Source organism: Mastacembelus armatus, chromosome 24, assembly GCF_900324485.2.
Source record: "Mastacembelus armatus chromosome 24, fMasArm1.2, whole genome shotgun sequence".
NCBI classification, from domain to species: Eukaryota; Metazoa; Chordata; class Actinopteri; order Synbranchiformes; family Mastacembelidae; genus Mastacembelus; species Mastacembelus armatus.
Window position 1 is genome coordinate 6,415,097 of NC_046656.1, and position 25,685 is coordinate 6,440,781.

A 25,685-nucleotide genomic window follows, 5' to 3' on the forward strand; every position below is an offset into this window, starting at 1 on the left:
GTTACATGACTGAGCACATACACATAAGTTCACAGAAAGTCAATGAACTAACAGAAAACGTTTTTCTGAGAGCTTGCATGTGCCCCATCATCCTAATCCTGGCAAAAACGTAACAGTAGAACCTGTATAGGTTCTTTAAATACTTTCTTATGGTGTGGCAAAGTGTACAATGCATAAAATGTCTCCAATGTCACCAACAAACCTTTGAAGTGCCATACAATGCTGTGTTGTTGGAGAGGATTCTTTGCACAACCACACAGGTGACATGTCTGGTAGCTGCTGGAACACATAACTAATGCTACTGGTTTCTGAACAGTTTCCTCTAGTTATATCTGACAACTTTGATAAACATGGGTTGCATCTTTTTGTAATCGAGTGAACGATGAAACTGGAAAACTGTATTCACAATGAGATAAAATAAAATCCCTATGGCAGTTTTCCAAAGACTTTTTCAAACCTGCATGCCTCAAATATTAGCTGCTCCCTTCTTTCTGATGAGCACAAAGAAGAAATCGCAGCATATGATAGCCTTTAAAAAAATGTCAGCAAAAGTTGGGTGCTTGTGATCTAAGCTACCTGGAAAAATTCCAGTCTATCCAGTCTAACTTCTGATCTGATTATATAAAGCAGATTGCCCAGGGTGCTAAAACTTTTGTGTTTACATTCATACAGTAGAACACCGGAAGAAATATTCACATAAAACTAGGAGAAAATGTGTCAAGTTTATTTAAAAAGAAATAAACCACTTATGTGATATCTCTGTGAATCCAGATTAGATGGACATGTAGTGTATAATAAACAACCTAAAACAAAATGTATGTCCACACTAAGCACTTATCAGAAAATCTCTAAATATAAATCTGTACACATAAGGAAAAGCATCACCCTCCCAGTGTTTGGTTACACAATCAACCAGTGTGTCTGGTTGCTGCTGAGGTTCTGCTGAGAAACATGTCATTTAACTTGCCAGACAGGAGTGTGCGTCAGACATGGCTTTCCAGGAAGTTAAACATTTTTGATGATTGGTCTGTGTGTTTGAAGGTATACAGTAAAATGATTGTGCCGTCCTGACAAGAGCAGTTTTGGAAGCCAGACAGCAGTAACAGGTAAACAAATACCATGAGCTTTTTTTTTTTTTTTTTTACAATTAAAACTTTCTACTAACATCCACTACTATCTTACTAATATATAATAGAAGTACTTATAACTTCAGCCGTCTGCAGAACATTACAAAGGAATCAGAGATTTGCTGTAGCTTGAACTGTCTTCACACATGCATTCGTGTAACACTAAACTAATTTTACATTTAACCCATATTTCTAAACGGATGAAAGCCTCTCAGTGTAAAGATTTAAGAACTGTTACACTTTTAATATTCTATTATTATATCTTTTTAAGTATTACATATTACATATCTATTTTGAGTAGATTGTATGTGCACAGTTTATTTAAAAACACTGTAGGCTCCTGAACAACATTATGTTCTGCAGTATCATCTTGTAATTAAGCTGATTACATCAGTAGATAATAATAATAATAATAATAATAATAACAATAATAATAATAATAATAAATTTTATTTCATGGTGCCTTTCAAAGTCTCAAGGTCACATTACAGTCAAGTAAAAACAGCATAAAACAAACTGCATGAAATACATTAAAATGCCTTAAAACGACAAAACAACAAATAGCAGTTATAAAAAGTTATAAAAGCAAAAGGTGTAAAGGACATCTGAGAATTCAATTCAATTCAATTCAATTCAATTCAATTCAATTCAATTCAATTTTATTTGTATAGCGCCAAATCACAATACAAATCATCTCAAGGCACTTTACAAAAACTAAAACTAAAAACCCAACAATTCCCTTATGAGCAAGCACTTGGCGACAGTGGAGAGGAAAAAAACTCCCTTTAACGGAAGAAAAAAACCTCCAGCAGAACCGGGCTCAGTTTGGGCGGCCATCTGCCTCGACCGGTTGGGGTGAGTGGATAGAGCAGAGAGAAAAGAACAGCAACAATAAACAACAAATAGACACTGCAGGTTGGTGGGACCAGTAACTGCACATCAGCGATAAACAGCTCCAGGACCAGGGACACCTGCAGAAGGTACAGAGAGAGAGAGAGAGAGAGAGAGGGAGGGAGAGAGCACAAACTAGGGGAGAGAGAGAGCACAAGGTTAGTAACATTCAATGGTGGAATATACATGAGGTGGGAGAGAAGGGGGGGGGGTAGGGTAGGGGAGCTCAGTGCACCGATGGTCCTCGGGCAGTCTAGGCCTATAGCAGCATAACTAACTAAGGGATGGTTCAGGGTTGCCTGAAGCCAGCCCTAACTATATGCTTTGTCAAAGAGGAAGGTTTTAAGTCTAGCCTTAAAAGTACAGAGAGTGTCTGCCTCCTGAACCCAGGCTGAGAGCTGGTTCCACAGGAGAGGAGCTTGATAGCTAAAGGCTCTACCTCCCATTCTGCTTTTGAGAACTCTGGGAACCACAAGTAGGCCAGCACTCTGAGAGCGAAGTGGTCTATTGGGATAATATGGTACTATGAGGTCTTTAAGGTATGAAGGAGCTTGATTATGAAGGGATTTGTATGTGAGAAGAAGGATTTTAAATTCTATTCTATATTTTACAGGGAGCCAATGAAGAGAAGCCAATATAGGAGAAATATGATCTCTCTTGCTAGTTCCTGTCAGGACTCTGGCTGCGGCATTCTGGATTAATTGGAGGCTTTTTATTAAGATATTAGGACATCCAGATAGTAATGAGTTACAGTAATCTAGCCTTGAGGAAACAAACGCATGGACTAGTTTTTCTGCATCATTTTGAGACAGGATGTTCCTAATTTTGGAAATGTTGCGCAGGTGAAAGAATGCAGTTCTAGAAATTTGTTTTATGTGTGAGTTAAAGGACATGTCCTGGTCAAAAATAACTCCAAGGTTTTTTACAGTAGTGCTGGAGGCCAGGACTATGCCATCTAGAGTAGCTATAATTTTAGAAAAGTTATTTCTGAGATTTTTAGGCCCAAATATAATGACTTCTGTTTTCTCCGAGTTTAAAAGTAAAAAGTTACTGGTCATCCAAGCCTTTATGTCAGTTAGACAGGCTTGAAGTCTGGTTAACTGGTTTGTGTTAACAGGTTTAATAGATAGATATAACTGAGTGTCATCCGCATAGCAGTGGTAATTAATAGAGTGCTTCCTAATGATATATCCTAAAGGAAGCATGTACAGGGTGAACAGAATCGGTCCTAGCACAGAACCTTGTGGAACTCCATAACTAACTTTTGTTCGTGTGGAAGGTTCATCATGGACATGAACAAACTGGAATCTGTCCGATAAATAGGATTGGAACCACTTTAACGCTGTTCCTCTGATACCAATCACATGCTCCAGTCTCTGTAATAAGATGTTGTGGTCAATGGTGTCGAATGCTGCACTAAGGTCTAGGAGGACAAGTATCGAAACAAGTCCATTATCTGAGGCTAAGAGAAGATCGTTGGTAACTTTCAACAGTGCTGTTTCTGTACTATGATGTGCTCTAAATCCTGATTGGAAATCTTCAAATAGTTCATTCCTGTGTAAGTGGTCTGATAGCTGCTTAGCAACAGCTTTTTCTAGGATTTTAGAAATAAATGGCAGGTTGGATATTGGTCTATAATTAGCCAAGACACCTGGATCAAGACTAGGCTTTTTGAGTAAAGGTTTGATTACTGCAGTCTTAAAGGCCTGTGGTACGTAGCCTGATACTAGAGATAAATTTACCAAGTCCAATAAAGATGAGTTCATTAATGGCAGGGTGCCTTTAAGCAGTCTAGTCGGGATGGGGTCCAAGAGACACGTTGATGATTTCGATGAAGCAACTACTGATGTAAATTCAGAGAGATCTATAGGAGAGAAGCAGTCTAAACATAACTGAGGTCCTACAGATGATTCAAGAGCTACTGTAGTAAAAGATTCATTTATTGCAGGTATAGGAAGCATCTGCTGAATTTTATCTCTAATAGTTGTGATTTTATTTGTAAAGAAACTCATAAATTCATCACTGCTGAGAGCTAAGGGAACACTGGGCTCAACGGAGCTGTGACTTTTTGTCAGCCTGGCTACAGTGCTGAAAAGAAACCTGGGATTGTTCTTATTTTCCTCTATTAGTGATGAATAGTATGCAGTTCTGGCTTTACGGAGAGCTTTTTTATATGTTAGTAGACTGTTTTTCCAGGCTAGAAAAATTTCCTCTAAGTTTGTGGAACGCCACTTCCTTTCCAGCCTTCGTGATGCCTGCTTTAAGGTACGAACATGTAAATTATACCATGGGGCTAGTCTTCTCTGAATCACTAACTTCTTTTTCAGAGGGGCTACAGAATCAAGCGTTTCACGCAGTGAGGTTACAGCGCTGTCAACAACATGATCAATTTGGTAGGGAGTAGGATTAAGGCAGCTGCCCTCCATTATGTTTATACTTGGCATAGATGCAAATAAAGATGGAATCATTTTCTTAAATTTATTAACAGCGTTGTCGGATAAACATCTGCTGTAGTGGAATTTTCTTCCAGACGCTGCATGATCCATCATTTTAAATTCGAAAGTTATTAAAGAATGATCTGACAAAACAGGATTTGGGGGGAAAATTATTAGATGTTCAATTTCGATGCCATAGGTCAGAACAAGATCAAGGGTGTGATTGAAACAGTGGGTGGGTTTATTAACGTTTTGAATGAAACCAATTGAATCTAATATAGAATTAAATGCAATGCTGAGGCTGTTATTTTCAACATCTACATGAATGTTAAAATCTCCCACTATAATGACTTTATCTGATCTAAGCACTAAATCAGACAGGAAGTCAGGGAATTCAGTTAAAAACTCTGAGTAAGGAACAGGTGGACGGTACAAAATGACAAGTAGAACTGGTTTTTGTGTTTTCCAGTTTGGATGTGAGAGACTAAGAGTGAGGCTCTCAAATGAGTTATAACTGTTCTGAGGATGAAAGTTTAATAATAAGTTTGACTGGAAGATTGCAGCTACTCCTCCACCTCGACCTGTGCTTCGAGGAACATGATAATTTTTATGACTGAGGGGGGTTGATTCATTCAGACTGACATATTCATCCTGCTGTAACCAGGTTTCAGTAAGATAAAGTAGGTCAATTTGGTGATCAGTTATCAAATCATTTACTAACAGAGATTTAGATGAAAGGGACCTAATATTTAATAATCCACATTTGACAGTTCTGTTTTTCTTTTCAATAAGAGGAGTGGTCTTAATTTTTATTAAGTTTTTATGAATAACTCCTCTTCTGTTAACTTCTGATTTGTTTGATTTATATGTTCGAGGGGCAGACACAGTCTCTATGTGGTTTGAAGGGGGCGGCGGCTCTAAGGAAACTGCAGAGAAGCGTTTTAGACTGAGTCTCTGCATCCCGGTCCCCACCCTGGATTGTCAGGCTTTAGGTCGGCTAATAAACTCGGCCAAATTTCTAGAGATGAGAGCTGCACCATTCAAAGTGGGATGGATGCCGTCTCTCGCTATCACACCGGGTTTTCCCCAGAAAGTGGCCCAATTGTCTATGAAGTGGTCAATAGATGTAAAAACACAGAAACCACAAAGACAGAGAAACAATAAAATAATAAGCAGGGGGTACAGAGCATTGCAGACTAATGATCAATGAGTCAGAGGTTGAGAAAGTTAGTTGGGGAATGCTAGGCAGAACAGGTAGGTTTTGAGAGAAGATTTAAAAGTTGATAAATCGGGAGACGACTGTGAGGGACAATGTTCCAAAGGCGGGGTGCAGTGTGGCTGAAGGGTCTAGAATTCATGGTGGACAGGCGAGCCGTGGGTGTGCAGAGGAGAATGGAACCAGAGCGGAGTGTACGAGGCGGAGAGTAGGTATGTAGGAGATCAGTGATGTATGGTGGGGATCCTTGCCTTTCACCAGCTGTAGATGCAGTTTTCAGTCTGTTCTTGCCTGTTTTTGGACTTTGCCTTTCACCTGCTCTTCTTGACTTTTTACCTGTTAACTTGGATTACGTGTCTGACTATTACCTGCCTGTTCTCTGGCTTTGCTTCCTGTATATCCCTGCCTGCTTTTGTCTGCCTTAAAGTTTAGTATCTGACTGTCAGCCTTTTATTAAGGTTAAGCACATCTGCCAGGCTGTGTTTCTGTTTTGGGCCCATTAATTTAGGCTGAAATGACAGATGTTGGTCCTATGATGGACTGGTGACCTGTCCAGGGTGTACCTGGATCAGCAGATCCCTGTGACCCTGGTTAAAGGAATAAGCAGGTATAGATAATGGATGACTGATGTTACCACCAGAAGACTCAAACAGGTGTCAGTAATGAATGTTAATTATGTGAGTAACCTGATGAGAAGCCAGAATGAAACATGGGTGTTGTCTCCAAGCTGGTGTCAATGCTCAGGCAAAGATTGTTTGTGACTGAATGTTTCTGTAGTTTCAACAACTCAAACACAATGATATAATGACAGACTGGTTCTGTTATTGTATTTGTGTTTTATTTTGTATTGTCTGAAACTTGAAATCCTGACATCTTATCATGACTCCATTGAAAAGTGGTCACCAACCTCAACCTCAACTGATTTTTACCTTGGTTAGATGAATATAAATATAAAGTTTTATATGCTGTGTTTCAGCAGATACTCAGTATTTAGGGGACATGAATCAGGGTTTGCATTCTGATCATAAACATTAACAGAGATTATGTGATTGAACTCACAGCAAAGACAACCAATAACTCCAGGTTTCCATACCAGTAATCAGGACTCCACTGTGGTTTTGTAATGTCAGTAGCATTTCAAACTGCACTTATTTACATGACACGTCATAGTTTCAATTATCTATGTTAGATTTAAGTCTTTACACAGGTTTCACATACAGTACAGTGGGTGAATTGAAAACAAGTAAATTGACTGATATTAAGAAATCATTGTGTTTATTGTGTTGGCTCTCTAATCAGGATGGCATTACTGAGGACAATAGGATACACAGTTGTTATTCTGGCTATGCTCTACAGTCTGGAGAAATGGGAATACAGGCAGTCCCTGAGTGTGTTCTTCAAGGTAAGAATAATTCAAAAGAAGAATTAAGTATTAACACTGACAGTTGTAGTGCTGGACACCATGATACTGTGATTTGTGTGAGTCAGCTAGAATATAAGGCATTACATAGATTATTGTAGTATTAGGAGAAAGTTAACTCTATCTAATGAATGAAATGCAGTGAAAAAGACAGTATTTCCCTCTATGACGTAGAGGATTAGAAGTATAACATTTTGAGTTATTGTTCTAAATAAACAAAATGTATGGTTACATGAGAACTAATCAACAGGAAAATTGATTTTTCCAGGAAGAGATGGATACAGACCCATCACACACTCTTGTCAGAGAAAAAAGAGTGGGTGAGTCACATTAACAGAATCTATTGTATCACTGATAACTATTATGTTTATTTACATTTCTCTGTGCTCATCAGAGGAATCAGTATTGACTGTGGATGCTGAATCTGTCCTTTCACCAAGGACACAGCATGTGATTATGTCTGCTTCTTGTCTTTGTAGCAAATTTCAGTCCCTCCTATTATACACTCGAAGCTGTTATAAACACTTCTCAGCTGGACAGTCTCAGAACCTTTTTGAGGACCCTACGTTTTCCCATACATATAAACAACTCTCTTGAAATTGAAATTACCAGCATAGATGTCACAACAGGTAGAGCATATTTTGGATTGTTGAAATTAATCATATCCCAACAATGGACATGCCATTAAACCATGACATTGTGTTCTGCTGTCTTCAGTGTGTTCATCAAATATGACTGGGTACCAGTGCAGATGTGAGGAGGGCTTTGCTTGGTCATATAACAACTGCATTAACCATCAGGCCTGTGACACCATCGTCGGTGACACATGTGGATGCATCAGTGGCCTTCCAGCTGACGACCAGTACTGCATGCTAAACTCCAGCAAACCAGGTAGGCCTGATTGTTTTGCAGCAAAAAGAAAAAATAAATGAAACTTGAGTATCTTCACTTGAGTAAAATGAACATGTACTGTATGTGAAAAGTACATTAACCTATAAAGTGCTGTATTGAAATGGTAATATGATATAAACAGTGCCTACAGTTTGGTATGTGAGCATGTGCATGTATTTTGCACTGCCAGTCAAAGGTTTGGACATAATCCATATTCAATATTCATATAATTTATTTAGAATTATTAGTTATTATTAGAATTAATTATTAGAATTATTAATATGAATATCCATTATCTCAGTTTCAAATGATACAGTGAAGTACTGTATTAGAATTTTATTTTCTACCACTGTTGCTGCAATGAAGTACTCAAACCTTCATCCACATTTTGGTATTGATTTTACATTGGCTGGTGGTATGTTACATGTAATACTTTATTAATACTAACAGACCTAACAGATTCCAGCTGTTTCACTTGTCTCAGTTTGAGAAAAACTGTTTTGTTGTGCACGGTAAAGGGTAATGGATACTTTAGTTATAACAAAGAAAACTGTTAACAAATTACTGACACTGAAAATATTTAATTGTAGTGAGTGCTGCAAAGACATGACACATGAAATATAAAGGATGAATCTGTGTTTGTGTGTTTCTGAAGATAGGCCCTGCCCTTGTAAAACACAGAAAATTGCATAGCTTTTACCAAAATGTGTTTGTGCAACACATTAAAAGTAAGACGTCTTGTGAAATGCTGATGTGTGATCGAGCCTTTTCTCCTGTTCTCCACAGTCCTGGACTTTGAGTTAGTCATTGACTTGCGCTTCCCAGTTTCCAGTGCACCATCAAATATCATTGATCAATTCAGGAGCAAGCTGAGAAATTTTACCTTCCCCCACTACATCACTCAGTCTTTGGCAGTAACAGACTTAAATTTCACCACAGGTAAAAAACGTTTACTTCCTTAGAGAATTTCCTTAAGAAATATGTGTGGTCCTGGTTTAAATCTGTTTGCCAAATGTGTATATGATTTGTAAACTGTGGCTTGACGGTCTTTGAAATTTCTTTTGAAAGGGTGCTATCCAAACTCCACTGGAGGACTGCAGTGTCAGTGTGAAGAGCAGTTTGCTTGGTCATGTGACATGTGTAAATCCTATGGTGCATGCAGAAATGACACCACACAAACTTGCAGATGCATAAATGGACTTCCTCCTAATCAGTTCTGTGAACCAATCACAAGTAAGCATTTGTGTTTTCTCACTGACCCAGTACAAGTGATGATATCTGAAAAACAGCAACAATATGTGCTTTACCTGCCTGACTGTCATACTGTAATACATTGTAATGATTCAATCTCCGATGTTGCTCCACAGATACCAGTCTATGTGTGACCCCAACAACTGGTATGGGAAACAGTTTCATTTGTTTTGCATGAAGTTTAACAGGTTCTACAGTAGCGAAAAAGCATGGTGTCATTTTGCATTGAGGGTACCTGTGTTATCATGAATTCATGCAGGTAATCCCTGATCAGGGTTATACAGAAACAGAATCTCATGCATGTCTTCATGCAAGATGAAAAAATTAATTAATGTTAATCTGTACGAGCCCAATAAGATATAAAGGATTACATGGATGAATTCATGATAATTCAGGTCCCCTCACTGTAAAGTCTTAGGCAGACAACCAAACACATTTGTGTGTACGTGTTTTCAATGTTGAATTCAAGAGCAGTTACCTTTTTCTACCAGTAGATGGTGCTTTGTATACATCAATCACCAGCCAACATTCATGTCAGTTGCTGTGTTACTGCATTAAGAAAATACCTTATAGTTTTCTTTTGTTTTAATGTGAAGTGTTGGACTTTTGATCATGTTGAAACTCTGCACCACCCATGACAAAAAAGTCAAAGCTTCCTTGAGTTGCTCACCTTGTGCACAGATTGAAAAACTTTAATCAGATAGTTGTTTTCAGTGTGTTCATGAAAAGAATCTGTTGCATGCAGAAAGACACAACCTTGATAAGGCTTCCTGAATAATGGAAACCACAGTTCTGATTGAAAACATTACAGCTGTTTCAATTCATGGCCTAAAAAACAACTCTTAGTTGTTCTTTGCATGGCTAAAGTGGACTCTTATTTTGTAATGTAAAATAGTATTAACAATAACGTATTAACCAAAAGGCCCATTTGGTTTACTTTAAAAATGTGTACAACTGAGGAAGTTGTGTTTTTAAGCTCCTCCAACTTTCACATGTTGTGCACGGTAAAGGGTAATGGATACTTTAGTTACAACAAAGACAACTGTTAACAAATTACTGACACTGAAAATATTTAATTGTAGTGAGTGCTGCTGTTTTATTTAATTATTATTTTTTTGATTTACAGTGACAACACAACCAACACCATCACCTACACCAACCAAAGACATGACACATGAAATATAAAGGATGAATCTGTGTTTGTGTGTTTCTGAAGATAGGCCCTGCCCTTGTAAAACACAGAAAATTGCATAGCTTTTACCAAAATGTGTTTGTGCAACACATTAAAAGTAAGACGTCTTGTGAAATGCTGATGTGTGATCGAGCCTTTTCTCCTGTTCTCCACAGTCCTGGACTTTGAGTTAGTCATTGACTTGCGCTTCCCAGTTTCCAGTGCACCATCAAATATCATTGATCAATTCAGGAGCAAGCTGAGAAATTTTACCTTCCCCCACTACATCACTCAGTCTTTGGCAGTAACAGACTTAAATTTCACCACAGGTAAAAAACGTTTACTTCCTTAGAGAATTTCCTTAAGAAATATGTGTGGTCCTGGTTTAAATCTGTTTGCCAAATGTGTATATGATTTGTAAACTGTGGCTTGACGGTCTTTGAAATTTCTTTTGAAAGGGTGCTATCCAAACTCCACTGGAGGACTGCAGTGTCAGTGTGAAGAGCAGTTTGCTTGGTCATGTGACATGTGTAAATCCTATGGTGCATGCAGAAATGACACCACACAAACTTGCAGATGCATAAATGGACTTCCTCCTAATCAGTTCTGTGAACCAATCACAAGTAAGCATTTGTGTTTTCTCACTGACCCAGTACAAGTGATGATATCTGAAAAACAGCAACAATATGTGCTTTACCTGCCTGACTGTCATACTGTAATACATCGTAATGATTCAATCTCCGATGTTGCTCCACAGATACCAGTCTATGTGTGACCCCAACAACTGGTATGGGAAACAGTTTCATTTGTTTTGCATGAAGTTTAACAGGTTCTACAGTAGCGAAAAAGCATGGTGTCATTTTGCTGTGAGGGTACCTGTGTTATCATGAATTCATGCATGTAATCCCTGATCAGGGTTATACAGAAACAGAATCTCATGCATGTCGTCATGCAAGATGAAAAAATTAATTAATGTTAATCTGTACAAGCCCAATAAGATATAAAGGATTACATGGATGAATTCATGATAATTCAGGTCCCCTCACTGTAAAGTCTTAGGCAGACAACCAAACACATTTGTGTGTACGTGTTTTCAATGTTGAATTCAAGCGCAGTTACCTTTTCTACCAGTAGATGGTGCTTTGTATACATCAATCACCAGCCAACATTCATGTCTGTTGCTGTGTTACTGCATTAAGAAAATATCTTATAGTTTTCTTTTGTTTTAATGTGAAGTGTTGGACTTTTGATCATGTTGAAACTATGCACCACCCATGACAAAAAAGTCAAAGCTTCCTTGAGTTGCTCACCTTGTGCACAGATTGAAAAACTTTAATCAGATAGTTGTTTTCAGTGTGTTCATGAAAAGAATCTGTTGCATGCAGAAAGACACAACCTTGATAAGGCTTCCTGAATAATGGAAACCACAGTTCTGATTGAAAACATTACAGCTGTTTCAATTCATGGCCTAAAAAACAACTCTTAGTTGTTCTTTGCATGGCTAAAGTGGACTCTTATTTTGTAATGTAAAATAGTATTAACAATAACATATTAACCAAAAGATCATTTGGTTTACTTTAAAAATGTGTACAACTGAGGAAGTTGTGTTTTTAAGCTCCTCCAACTTTCACATGTTGTGCACGGTAAAGGGTAATGGATACTTTAGTTACAACAAAGACAACTGTTAACAAATTACTGACACTGAAAATATTTAATTGTAGTGAGTGCTGCTGTTTTATTTAATTATTATTTTTTTGATTTACAGTGATAACACAACCAACACCATCACCTACACCAACCAAAGACATGACACATGAAATATAAAGGATGAATCTGTGTTTGTGTGTTTCTGAAGATAGGCCCTGCCCTTGTAAAACACAGAAAATTGCATAGCTTTTACCAAAATGTGTTTGTGCAACACATTAAAAGTAAGACGTCTTGTGAAATGCTGATGTGTGATCGAGCCTTTTCTCCTGTTCTCCACAGTCCTGGACTTTGAGTTAGTCATTGACTTGCGCTTCCCAGTTTCCAGTGCACCATCAAATATCATTGATCAATTCAGGAGCAAGCTGAGAAATTTTACCTTCCCCCACTACATCACTCAGTCTTTGGCAGTAACAGACTTAAATTTCACCACAGGTAAAAAACGTTTACTTCCTTAGAGAATTTCCTTAAGAAATATGTGTGGTCCTGGTTTAAATCAGTTTGCCAAATGTGTATATGATTTGTAAACTGTGGCTTGACGGTCTTTGAAATTTCTTTTGAAAGGGTGCTATCCAAACTCCACTGGAGGACTGCAGTGTCAGTGTGAAGAGCAGTTTGCTTGGTCATGTGACATGTGTAAATCCTATGGTGCATGCAGAAATGACACCACACAAACTTGCAGATGCATAAATGGACTTCCTCCTAATCAGTTCTGTGAACCAATCACAAGTAAGCATTTGTGTTTTCTCACTGACCCAGTACAAGTGATGATATCTGAAAAACAGCAACAATATGTGCTTTACCTGCCTGACTGTCATACTGTAATACATCGTAATGATTCAATCTCCGATGTTGCTCCACAGATACCAGTCTATGTGTGACCCCAACAACTGGTATGGGAAACAGTTTCATTTGTTTTCAGTGAAGTTTAACAGGTTCTACAGTAGCAAAAAATCATGGTGTCATTTTGCATTGAGGGTACCTGTGTTATCATGAATTCATGCATGTAATCCCTGATCAGGGTTATACAGAAACAGAATCTCATGCATGTCTTCATGCAAGATGAAAAAATTAATTACTGTTAATCTGTTCAAGCCCAATAAGACATAAAGAATTACATGGATGAATTCATGATAATTCAGGTCCCCTCACTGTAAAGTCTTATCAGAAGGGTTTATTGATCTAATATAGCATTTATTCATAGTGAGCTTCTTGATTGTTTTTATTTGCAGGATATACAACAACAACACTAGTGGACACAACAACAACATCTGTGGAAACAACAACAACACTAGTGGACACAACAACAACACTAGTGGACACAACAACAACACTAGTGGACACAACAACAACACCAGTGGAAACAACAACAACACCAGTGAGCACAACAACAACATCATCTGTGGAAACAACAACAACACTAGTGGACACAACAACAACTTCAGTGAACACAACAACACCGAAGATGTCAACATCAATACTAACAACCACAGTTGTTACCTCATATGGTATTGTACATTAAATCTAAAGAAGGAAGTTCTGTGTATCTCATGAAATATTATCTTGGTTATAATTCCTGTTTTCGTTTGTAGAGCACAACGTATCGTTTACCATGGATCTAATTTTTAATACTTCATACAATGACCCAACCAACCAAGTTTACAAAAACATTAATAAAGCTGTAAGTCTTAATGTGTCTTCTGTGTCATTCAGTTTTGCCACATTGACTTCGTTTTTTATCCTGATATGTTTGTAAATTCACTTGGTCTGAAACAGATTCAAACACAAGCTAAGATGTACATCTCAACTCTACAATCAGCAAAGTTGATTGGCTTTCAGTAAGTCTGAATTATTTTGATTTTATTCTCTTTCATAAATTACTTGAAATGTGAAGTGGAAAGGATAGTTATTCAGCAGGTCTTTGGTTCAGACTGAAATAGCTTAACAACTGTTGGACATGAAGATTGTTGTGAAATTTCCAGCTGACATGCATAGTCTGTAGAGGAACAATCCTAATGATAATGATAATCCCCTGACTCTACCTGCAGCACCACCAGCAGTGCAAAGTTTTCATTTATCTTCTGCATATCACATGATGTTTCTGCATGTCTTTTACAATCCATTCCTTCCTTCATTCTGACTGAGGTTTACAAACAGGCAGCCCTATAACTTATTGCAATTTACAGACCATCCAAAAGCAGCCAACTAACTGAACTAACTATACTGGTAAAATTTTGTTTTACAGGAATGGAAGCACCATTGCGCATTATACTATGGAGGCAACGTCTTCTTTTCAAAGCACAGAAATTGAAAAAGTAAAAACTGGGATATTTAAAGAGCTGGCAAATAAATACCCAATAATATTTGACAGTAAGCATTTTATGTATTTCTGACAGACATAGAATGTTGGGTAATTTTTTTTAAAAAGGGCTCTCTGATGTTTGTGTACCGATGATTGCATAATAATTGTCTGACCTATATGTTCACTTCCTAAAGGCTTGACCCCCTTAGTGTTTGAACCACAGCCTGGCAAAACTGTGACTGTGACATGTGGACCCCCACCGCCGGATCTCAATTTTGCTAACAACTGGACTGTAGAGTGGAGACATAAAAATAACTCAATACCTAAAGATCTTCGATACAACGTTAATCAAACTGATGGAGCAGCAAAATTAATTGTGTTAAATTTCACTACCACTGACAATGGTAAGAAGTGGCTCCAGTATGGTGCAGTCAGGTCCATGTATTTTATGTCAAATGGGTTTTCATTTAAAAAAAAAAAGCAAAACCAAAACTGGGAAACAATTGGTATTTAGAAGCAGGGTTGTCTTCTGAATTAAAATACATTTTCTTTCTTAGTGTTGAGTTTATTTGTATGTTAGGAGAAGTGTACTGTGGGTATGTTGAAGGAGAGCAACCTACAGTACCTATGAACAAGACATGCAGCCTTCTTCTAATGGTTGCCTTAAAACATAATAACTTTATAGTTTCTTTAATAGTAGAGTTCATGTGTATGTTGACCAAAATAGTAAGTAGGGTAAAAAAATCTGCCTCATAATTGACGTTCAAGGTGACTACAAGGGTCTATTACAAGTCCTGACTGAGCACACCACTTCAGCATACTCTTCTCAGAAACACCCCTGCTCCTTCCAAATTGTGTATATAAGACAGTGGAAATTTCACCACAAGACTTTTCATTCCTTCTACCATCTGCAATAAACCCTTTATAATCTGTGTAAACCCATGTTTACGTGCAATTCCTTTGACAATTTAATTGACTTCTGGCTATGTGGCTAACTCAGCAGCATCAAAACCTGATGTATTTTAATTCATGATTTCCATTTACAAAGATTTCAAATAAAAACACACTATCCATGTCATATTGTCAAAACAAAAAACTAAAAGTTGTAGTTTTGTGAAAATGAAAATCCACTGGCCACCAAGTACATGGACCCAGTCAGTAAATGACTTGTATTTCTCAGGTGACATTTCCAGATGTACGCACACAAATTTACTGCTTCTGTTTTTACCTGCACAAATGCAGAACTCCAATTGATTTGTCTTGTCAATTGACTGTCTTGTCTTACAGTGCAACCCAACCCAATGCATTACTTCATCTGCTGTTTAGTCTGACACATCAAGATAAGAAAAATTAATAATAATTTAACCAAAGAATGGTTTTTTCTCCCAAAACCAATCCTGATATTATAATTTACTATAGATAGTGAATTATAATATCAGGATGGTTTTGTATATCTAAAGTAGAAACTTTTTGCATCAGTCTTTTAAAGCAAAATTTCTTTAGGTTCTTTAGATTATAATTTTGGTGACTATTCCCGAGGTGGTATTGTCATACTACAGTTTTTTATATTTGTTTAGCAGTACTGCCTCCCTTCAGGGGTCACCACAGTGAATCATCTGCCTCCATTCAACCCTATCCTCTGTATCCTCCTCACCCACACCAACTATCCTCATGTCCTCCTTCACTACAGCCAAGAACCTCCTCTTTGGTCTTCCTGTAGGCCTCCTTCCTGGCAGCTCTAACCTCAGCATCCTTTTACCAGTGTATTCACTGTCCCTCCTCTGAACATGTCCAAACCATCTCAATCTGGCTTCCCTGGCTTTTTCTCCAAAACATCTAACTTGAGCTGTCCCTCTGATGTCCTCATTCCTGATCCTATCCATCCTCGTCACTCCCAGAGAGAACCTCAACATCTTCAGCTCTGCTACCTCCAGCTCTGCCTCCTGTCTTTTTCTCAGTGCCACTGTCTCTAAACCAGACAACATTGCTGGTCTCTCCACTGTCTTGTCCACCTTTCCTTTCATTCTTGCTGACACTCTTTTGTCACACATCCCACCTGACACTTTCCTCCACCCGTTCCAGCCTGCTCTTCACTTCTTTTCCACACTCTCCGTTGCTCTGGACTGTTGACCCTAGGTACTTAAAATCCTCCACCTTCTTCACCTCTACTCCCTGTAACCTCATCGTTCTACTTGAGTCCCTCTCATTTACACACATATACTCTGTTTTACTGTGGCTAACCTTCATTCCTCTCCTTTCCAGAGCAAACCTCCACCTCTCTAGATTTTCCTCCACCTGCTCCCTGCTCTCACTACAGATGACAATGTCATTGCAAACATTATGGTCCACAGAGATTCGTGTCTAACCTCATCTGTCAGCCTGTCCATCACCACAGATAAGATCTTGTTAAGTGGCCCAGTCAAAAACTCTTCTGCCACCTCTCCTAAACACTTCCATACCTCCACAGGTATGTCATCAGCACCAACTGCCTTTCCACTCTTCATCCTCTTCAGCGCCTTCTTCACTTCATCCTTACTGATCTTTGCTACTTCCTGCTCCACAACAGTCACCTCTTCTACTCTGTGCTCTCTAACATTTTCCTCATTCATCAACTCTTCAAAGTATTCCTTCCATCTTTCCATCACACTTGTGGCACCTGTCAACACATTTCCATCCCTGTCCTTGATCACCCTAACCTGCTGCACATCCTTCCCATCTCTGTCTCTCTGCCTCGCCAACCTGTACAAATCCACCTCTCCCTCCTTAGTGTCCAACCTATCATACAAATCCTCATACGCCCTTTGTTTGACCTTTGCCACCTCTACCTTCACCTTACACTGCATCTCCCTGTACTCATGTCTGTTCTCTTCTGTCCTCTCAGTGTCCCATTTCTTCTTAGAGGTTTCCTCTTAACACACTCCTGAACTTCCTCATTCCACCACCAAGTTTCCTTATCTGCTTTCCTCTTTCCAGATGACACACCAAGTACCCTCCTACCTGTCTCCCTGATCACTTTAGCTGTAGCTGTCCAGTCATCTGGAAGAACCTCCTGACCTCCCAGACCCTGTTTCAGCTCCTCCCTGAAAACCACACAACACTCTTCCTTTTTCAACTTCCACCACTTGGTCCTCTGCTCTGCCCTTGTCCTCTTCATCTTCCTCACCACCAGAGTCATCCTACACATCACCATCCTATGCTGTCTGGCTACACTCTCCCCAGCCACTACTTTGCAGTCACTGATCTCTTTCAGGTTGAAACGTCTGCACAAGATGGAATCAACTTGTGTGCTCCTGCCTCCACTCTTATATGTCGCCCTATGCTCCTCCCTTTTCTGGAAAAATGTGTTCACTACAGCCATTTCCATCCTTTTTATGAAGTCTACCACCATCTGTCCTTCTGCGTTCCTGTCCTACATACCAAACTTACCCATCACTTCCTCGTCACCTCTGTTTCCCTCACCAACATGTCCGTTGAAGTCTGCCCCAATCACCACTCTCTCACCACTAGGGATACCCTGAATCACCTCATCCATCTCCCTCCAGAATTTCTCCTTCTCTTCTAACTCACATCCTACCTGTGGGGCATAACCACTGACAACATTCAACATCACACCTTCAACTTCCAGCTTCAGACTCATCACCCCATCTGACACTCTCTTCACCTCCAGAACATTCCTAGCAAAATCCTCCTTCAGGATAACTCCTACTCCATTCCTCTTTCCATCCACACCATGATAAAACAGCTTGAACCCTGCTCCTAATCTATAGGCCTTGCTACCTTTCCACCTGGTCTCCTGAACACACAAGATATCCACCTTTCTTCTCTCCATCATGTCAGCCAACTCTCTAGTTTTCCCTGACAAAGTCCCTATATTCAAAGTCCCTACTCTAAGTCCTACACTCCTGCGCTTCCTCTTCTCTCTTTGCCTATGAACACGCCTTCCTCCTCTCTTTCTTCGACCAACAGTAGTCCAATTTCCACTGGCACCCTGTAAGTCAACAGCACCAGTGGCGGTCATTGTTAACCCGGGCCGTGACCGATCTGGTATGGAAGTCATATTTGTGATTCGCATGTTTGATTTGGCTTAAATTGTACGTCTGATGCCCTTCCTGACACAACCCTTTGCATTTACCCGGACTTGGGACCGGCACATGAAGACACTGGATTGTGTCCCCTTGTGGTTGCATTTGGCTTCTCGTTGATATGACACTTAATTAATAATCAATTTCCTTTCATTTCAGGATTTTATGAATGCAGGTTGATAAGTGCAGTCAAATCAGTTTTCAGACAAACATCCAATGGTGCATTCATTCTGCCCGTAATCCAAGTGGCACCAGTCAAACTAAAGGTGAAGTGTGGCACTGGAATGAAAGTGCAACTGCAGTGCTTTGTCAACTGGCCCCACAAAGTTGAATTTAAAAATCTTTCTGCAGGTAACAAGCAACAAAAAGCAAATCAGACATTTGTTATATAAAATTGACATATGAATGCAAACAACTATATGAAATATTTTTCAACTGCAAATAGTTGTACTTTACATTGATATGAGTTCTTGTGTGTGTGTGTATGTGTGTGTGTGTGTGTGTGTGTGTGTGTGTGTGTGTGTGTTACTTTTAGGTCCAGGTGAGCAGATCAGCAATTCCGTTTCCATCACTCAGTGTGTCAATAAGACTTTCATTTGCCAAGTGAAAAACTTTGAAGCATTTAAAAGTGAAATAACACTGGAGCAATCTACAGAAGGTGAGTACAATCCAAACAGAGCATTTAATACAGGACAAGATGTTTTACATGTACTAAGATCGAAATCTGCTTCCTTCTTCTTAGATTTTGAATGTCAAAATTATACTGTCTATGGTTATGGAAAAGACAGTGATCGTGTTGACGGTCCCTGTGCACCAGGCATGGTGGGACAAAAGACAGCGGTTTGTAGGAATAAACAGTGGCAAGAGACAGAAGACAACTGTGTCCTAAAACCTATTCAGGACCTGTTTGAACAGTCTAAGGTAGCATGTTTCTGTATCTTACATCCAGTGGTCATATCACTTAATTTTAAACAAGTAACTAGTGACATTAAAAAATCAGACAAATGGATTACAAAGAACAATAAATTCAGATGTTGAAATTTAGACGTACATGTTGTTCAGTAACTGAATTGACAGAAAGTAGTTAAATGACCTGTAGACTAACTAGCTAATCCAAAGATTTTTGGGGAGGGCAAGTCTTATTCATGGGGCATACACCATGGAGTGAAATGGAACTTTAGCTGCTACTGTTTATTACCAACTGATGGAATTTTAACTAGTGAAAATGACAGTCAGCATCAGGAAAAATAAGAAGCTATTTGCAAACCTTCTAACAGAATGCACATTGCTCAGGATTCACCACTTGATGAATCTGTTCGTTTTGTAAATGAGGGTGTCAGAACTGCCAGAGTCAGTTGTACTAATTCACTCATATTTACCGTTCACACACTATAATTTTCAGCACTAAAATGTTGCACCATAAAGTCTATTGGCTATTGTGAAGGAGAACAGTGCTGCAGTACAGTAGAGTATAGTAAGAACAGTATATAGACTTGATTGGGTTTGCATTAGCGCCATTCAATTATGTCTCTGTTCACTAGGGATGTCCCTAATATTAACACCTTTGGGTTATGTATAGTTTATGTAAATGAACTTTGCCTTTTCAGAGCATTAAAGATGTTACAGGTGGATCATATATAGTATGACATGTAGTTGTAACTTTGTGTGATGTTTCTCTTTGTCATTCAAATCTCACAGTTCGTGAATGAACAATCACTACCAGAATTCTTTAAAAACCTCAGTGATGTCACTGTCAATTTCACTGACACTGTGGTTGAATCAGCTCCTACCATTAAAACCATTGTTCAGATACTCAACAATGTAGCAAACCAGATGTCATCGTTAAACCTCTCAATAAACAACACTATAATGAAGGTATGTAAATTAGTCTGCTGTTGTTTCCACATATCTTAAATAATATGCACATGTTGTATGTGCAGACTACTATTTACACAATCTAATATCTTCCTTCCTTTCAATTCAGGATGTCCTAATAACTGCAGGTGTTCTTACCATAAATGAGACAAAGAAATCATGGGACAGAATAAACTCCAATGACAACAGTCAGAGCTCAAACAACAGCGCCAACAATAAAAGTGTCAGCTCACAGTTCTTGCAGTCACTTGAGAACATAACACGTCGCCTGATCAACAGCTCTGCTGACATTAACACATCTTCAGTTCTCTTGAAGAAAACTGCATTCAACAACACATTCAATGCTTCATTTGATTCTTCAGTAGAGATAAAGATACCAGAGGCTTATGGAGGAGAAAAGTTCATCACTGTGATAACATTTAAATCGATGGATAACGTGCTCCCTGCAAGAGACCAAACCAATTCAACCTTAGAAGTCATCAATGGGAGAGTTGTCCTTGTTCAGTCCAGTGGCAGCATCAAAAATATTTCCCTCACGTTTAACACTATAAACAATAATCTGGAGGACCCTCAGTGTGTTTTCTGGAACTTCAGCCTCTTTACTGGTCTGGGAGGTTGGGATGATGGGGGCTGTGAGTTGGTATCCAAAACAAACGAAACCGTCACTTGTACCTGTGACCACCTGACCTCATTTTCTATTCTCATGTCACCCAACAGTCCAGATGACCCTGTCTTGAAATACATAACCTACGTTGGAGTTGGAATATCTATAGGTTCCTTGGTGATATGCCTCATCATTGAAGCCGTCATTTGGAGAAAAATAAGAAGGAACAACACATCTTATTTGCGGCATGTTTCCATTGTTAACATTGCCGTGTCTCTCCTGATTGCAGACATTTGGTTTATAGTTGGTGCAGCCATCTCAGATGGGAAGGAGAAACCCCTACCTGCATGCACTGCAGTTACCTTTTTTATTCATTTCTTCTACCTAGCCCTTTTCTTCTGGATGCTAGCATCAGGTCTGTTGTTGTTGTACCGCACAGTTAGTGTCTTCGATGTGGGTTTGTCTAAAAAATCAATGTTGGCTATTGGATTCTCTCTTGGCTATGGGGCCCCTCTCATCATCGTGATTATAACTATATCTGTGACTGCACACAAACTAACATACATCCGACAAGATGGAGGCTGCTGGCTGGACTGGGACAAGTCCAAGGCTCTACTGGCATTTGTGATCCCTGCACTGATGATAGTGCTGATAAACCTGATCATCCTGCTTGTGGTGCTATACAAAATGTTGAGGAGAAGGGCAGTGGTAGACACAGCACAAGCAGCTGAGAGGCACGCTCTAGTGGTTATTGCCAGGACCTTGGCTGTCCTCACACCACTTTTTGGTTTGACTTGGGGTCTGGGAGTCGGAACCATGGCAGTACCATACAATAGAGGAACCCATATTTCATTTGCATTCTTCAATTCCCTGCAGGTACAAATAGAGCTGATATGCATATTATACTTTATTGGTTATTAATTCTTTTAGTCTGAATAATAAGTTTGCCTGTTGTCTCTGTAGCCCTCTAAGCTGATGCTATGCTGTGTGTTTTTACAAAGGGTTTCTTCATATTGGTGTTTGGGACTCTGCTGGACAAAAAGGTACGTATGTCCACTTCAAAGTGTAATTTACATGGAATATTTTATTTATATTGGATAGATAATGTTAATATGCTCTTCTGAATGGTAGTACCTGTAGCATTGCAGGCATTTAGAGAAAAAAATTAATCAATCCATTTAATGGAACGTAAAGAAGGGCAGCAATCTGGGTGTGCTGTTACTGGCATTTGAATAATCCATCCATGAGTTTAAGGCCTTATCAGATCAAAACCCTGTGTTTTGGTTTATAAGTCATAAACATAATAGCGACAAGACTTAATCACCTGTCATAACAATTAGAGATAAATGCTAAAATTATAGCATTTGCTGTACTAGGTGTTAATCTAATGTGTTCTTGCACATACATGTAGTTTTACTTGTTGACCATATACAAAATGTTTTCCTTAAAAGAAACTTGCTTGTTTTTATACCAGTCTGCTAATTTTTGAGATTTCTCTTTTCAGGTTCGGTCAGAAATATCATTGATGTCACAATCTTCCAGAAGTGGAACAAGGGTAAGAACAGTTGTCTTTAGCAGGTAATCATTCCCTTTTTAAATATTGCAGTGATTCATAAATTTTCTTTTTTCTGCATTTTAGAGCACCAGCGCTGGAACCTCATCAACGAGCAGACTGGGCTTTTTCCGCAACCTGAGAAGACGCAGAGGTATAAAATAAAAAATTTAATAACAAAAAAGAAACATGAGGTTAAACACATTTCTAAATGTGAGTGTTGTTGTATTACCAATACAAACTGCTTGTATCCATTACTTTGGTGGAGATTCAAATACCTCAACCACAATTGGCTGCAAACTTTGTACAGAGCTTTTTTGTCCCAAGAGGATGAATCCTAATGACTTCATTAACATATAGTAGCCAAAAAAAAAAAAAAAAACACACTAACACAAACCTCTAAGTTTGTAATTCTGTGAATGGTTGACTGGTAGAAAGAATTGCAGAATGAATTACAAAATGACTGCAAACAGCCACCACCATTGAACTCAAACCCATTATTGATGTTAAACTGTTAGATTTTTTTGTTAGTATGTGGCTCCAGTTGTTACCAAGCTCCTGTAAAACAGTGACACGAACCTAATTGAATTATCTGGTCATTTAATTGTCTGGTGGGGGTAACGTATATAGTGTTCAATAGTAATGAGACTGAATTATTTATTGTGTTGTGTTTCAGATGGTTACCACATATCATCTAGTGACCACGTTGCATCCAGCTCCTCTGTCAACACTTGATGATCATTGTAGACAGTCGAGATGACAGTCGTCCAAGACAACAGTCCCATGTTTTATTTCTTACTTCAGTGTAGCTTTAACAAGTCAGGTGTATGAAGGGGAAATCTGAAGGATTGTGTAATACTGAACAAAAGTCAAGCAGCATAAATTCAGTCATATTTGGTCAAGTTTTCTTTTGCCAAAGCATTGCTCCCAACAACACGTTGTAATACACATCAGCAAAAATACTTCATTGTACTTTATACGTTTTATGCATAAAATGTATTGTAATAATTGCAACAGTTTTCCATCCAGTCACAATTGTTTATATTTTTCTGTGATTGTAATTAAAATGTACCTATAGTTGTGAGGTTAGAGGCTAGGGAACATGTTCTTAGTGTTGTATAAACATTAGTGGTGTGTGTCCCAGGACTTACATATAGTATGTGATTATCAAAGTTAAAGGAAACAAGCAAAGACAAATTTATTTTGCTGTTTTTAATTAACACAAACAACAAAACGTCCACAAAGTAGATGCAAAGTGGTTCTTGTTTTGTTTTACTTTGCAAATCAAATCAACTGGATGAGGCAAGGCTGTCTTACACAGATTAGTGATCTTGTTTATTCAAGGAGCGAGTTCACAAAGACAAGATGTCTTGGGCCATCAGGACTTTCAAACAGGTTAAGAAAGGAATTACTCAGAGAAGACATAAAGAGCAAGAAATCTTTTATATGCATTGTGTTGTTGACATTGGTATTAGGTACTATGCATTTAATTATGATGGTTAAGGTTAGGATTAAGACTATGGCACACATTAATATTTCATTGTCAAAGAAAGACAAACATGAGTTGATCCTGGATATTCAGCTTATATTTTGTGCAGTAGTCCTGTGTGGCATTAAATTGAGTTGAAATCAGATCATAGCTACACAGTTTTATCACTGTAGTTTGTGATATGCTCATCAAAGTCAATACTGAATGGTACAAAAAGTTGAAAAAACACCAGTAGTGTTTAATATGCTGTATCTTTATTCTGATCTAAATCATCTTGCTTATAGTTTTTATAGCTTGGAGGGAAAGCAGCAGAGTAGAGGCTGGTCTTCAGTATACTGATGTAAAACAAGTGTTCCACAAAGCCACAGTGATTATTGGTACATCATATCATAGTCCTTCCAGGTTACCACAGGCTGCAGTAAATGTTAAACAGCCCCATAGTTAACATGTGGTGAAACTTTTAAATACAAAGAGAGAACGTGCCTCTTTGGTTGTTTTCTGCATTTTATTGTTTGATCCATGTAAATATATAGTTTTTAACATCTCCATTTTGTTCCTCTGTTTATTTTTTGTATAATGCATTTTGCAGCTACCGATTTTTCCACTTTTGAAAAGTTGTCTTGTATTTGTAGTACAGCACTGTATACTGTATGTATTACCTATATTAATGACGTGTTTGTGGTGAATGAAAAGTAAAAAAACTAACAGTTTAACTGTAGCTATCCTATTTATTGCATAATTAATTTTGTGCAATTTGTCATTATAATCCTGAGTGACATGCATCGTCTGATATTATGCTCTTTCCTGACAGTGTTAGTTTAACAATGCAGATCATTAAGTCCCGTTGCACTAATATGGCCACAAAATGTCAACTGTGCCACTGACGAGCTACTGTAATGGCCCCTACATCCAAAGTCTGTTTCTGTGTGGCCTAATATTAATTCAGATATTGTGCTTTTCCTCCTGGAACAATATATGTAACCTGTATATATTGATTTGATGCATTAAAATGGTCATTATGGTGAAGTGGTCACAGTGTATATTGTAAGTATATCGGTCACTCTTAAAACTTGTAACATGGGGGCTGCAGTAACTAACATTTCTGAAGAATAACCTTTTTTATTGGACAGTTTGTGGGGGAAAAAACACTTAGGGACAGCCCTGCCTACAGCAAACCTCAAAGACTACAAGCATCATTACATCATTTATGCTGCCATGCAAATTCCCAACGTGCATTGGTTTGCTACCCTAAAATAACAAATGGAAATATGATAAGGAAACAGTTAATGATTCTCTGTTTGCTGTTGACATAGAAGATGAAAATGCTTGTTCTAGTGCTAAATGCAATATCTACACTCAGCTGATCTTCATACACCTTCTTGTCTGACTGATCTTGACTGAATATGACTTAAACAGAGACATTTAAATGAGCAGAGAAATCATGAGAAAATGCAAAGAACAAAGTTTCCTCTGGTTGGGTTTGTTCAAACACAGGAAGTTTTTTTTACACAATAAATTAAGGGTTTTTCCAAGTTAATTTTGGTGACAGTTTGTAGGTTACATATTGTATCATCATCATCATTATTGTTCAAGAGCACAATTGTGACTGTGATGATGTATTTTTATATTCAAATTTTGTGCTTACAAAAGATTTATTTTCTTGTAAGCCTATAGT

General features: G+C 38.3%; 1 protein-coding gene across 1 annotated transcript; it reads left to right on the top strand.

Moving 5' to 3' along the window:
- The first annotated feature begins 1,061 nt into the window (after positions 1-1,061).
- On the top strand, positions 1,062-24,971 carry LOC113137549 (adhesion G protein-coupled receptor F5-like). The gene is made up of 23 exons (XM_026319275.1): positions 1,062-1,106; positions 6,969-7,071; positions 7,358-7,409; positions 7,569-7,718; positions 7,807-7,980; positions 8,767-8,919; positions 9,049-9,213; positions 9,348-9,377; positions 10,579-10,731; positions 10,861-11,025; positions 11,160-11,189; positions 12,389-12,541; positions 12,671-12,835; positions 12,970-12,999; positions 13,339-13,367; positions 19,067-19,148; positions 19,233-19,411; positions 20,189-20,365; positions 20,475-21,845; positions 21,971-22,012; positions 22,474-22,524; positions 22,609-22,675; positions 23,198-24,971. Exons 2-23 carry the CDS (start codon positions 6,970-6,972, stop codon positions 23,254-23,256), a joined length of 3,579 nt encoding a protein of 1,192 aa, XP_026175060.1. The 5' UTR covers positions 1,062-1,106; position 6,969; the 3' UTR covers positions 23,257-24,971.
- Positions 24,972-25,685: the final 714 nt, after the last annotated feature.

Coding starts and splice junctions, on each gene's coding strand:
- LOC113137549 (XM_026319275.1), top strand. CDS start 6,970: ATGGCATTACTGAGGACAATAGGATACACAGTTGTTATTCTGGCTATG. Junction 11,026..11,159: donor GTTCTGTGAACCAATCACAA/GTAAGCATTTGT, acceptor GTTGCTCCACAG/ATACCAGTCTATGTGTGACC. Junction 22,676..23,197: donor CAACCTGAGAAGACGCAGAG/GTATAAAATAAA, acceptor GTTGTGTTTCAG/ATGGTTACCACATATCATCT.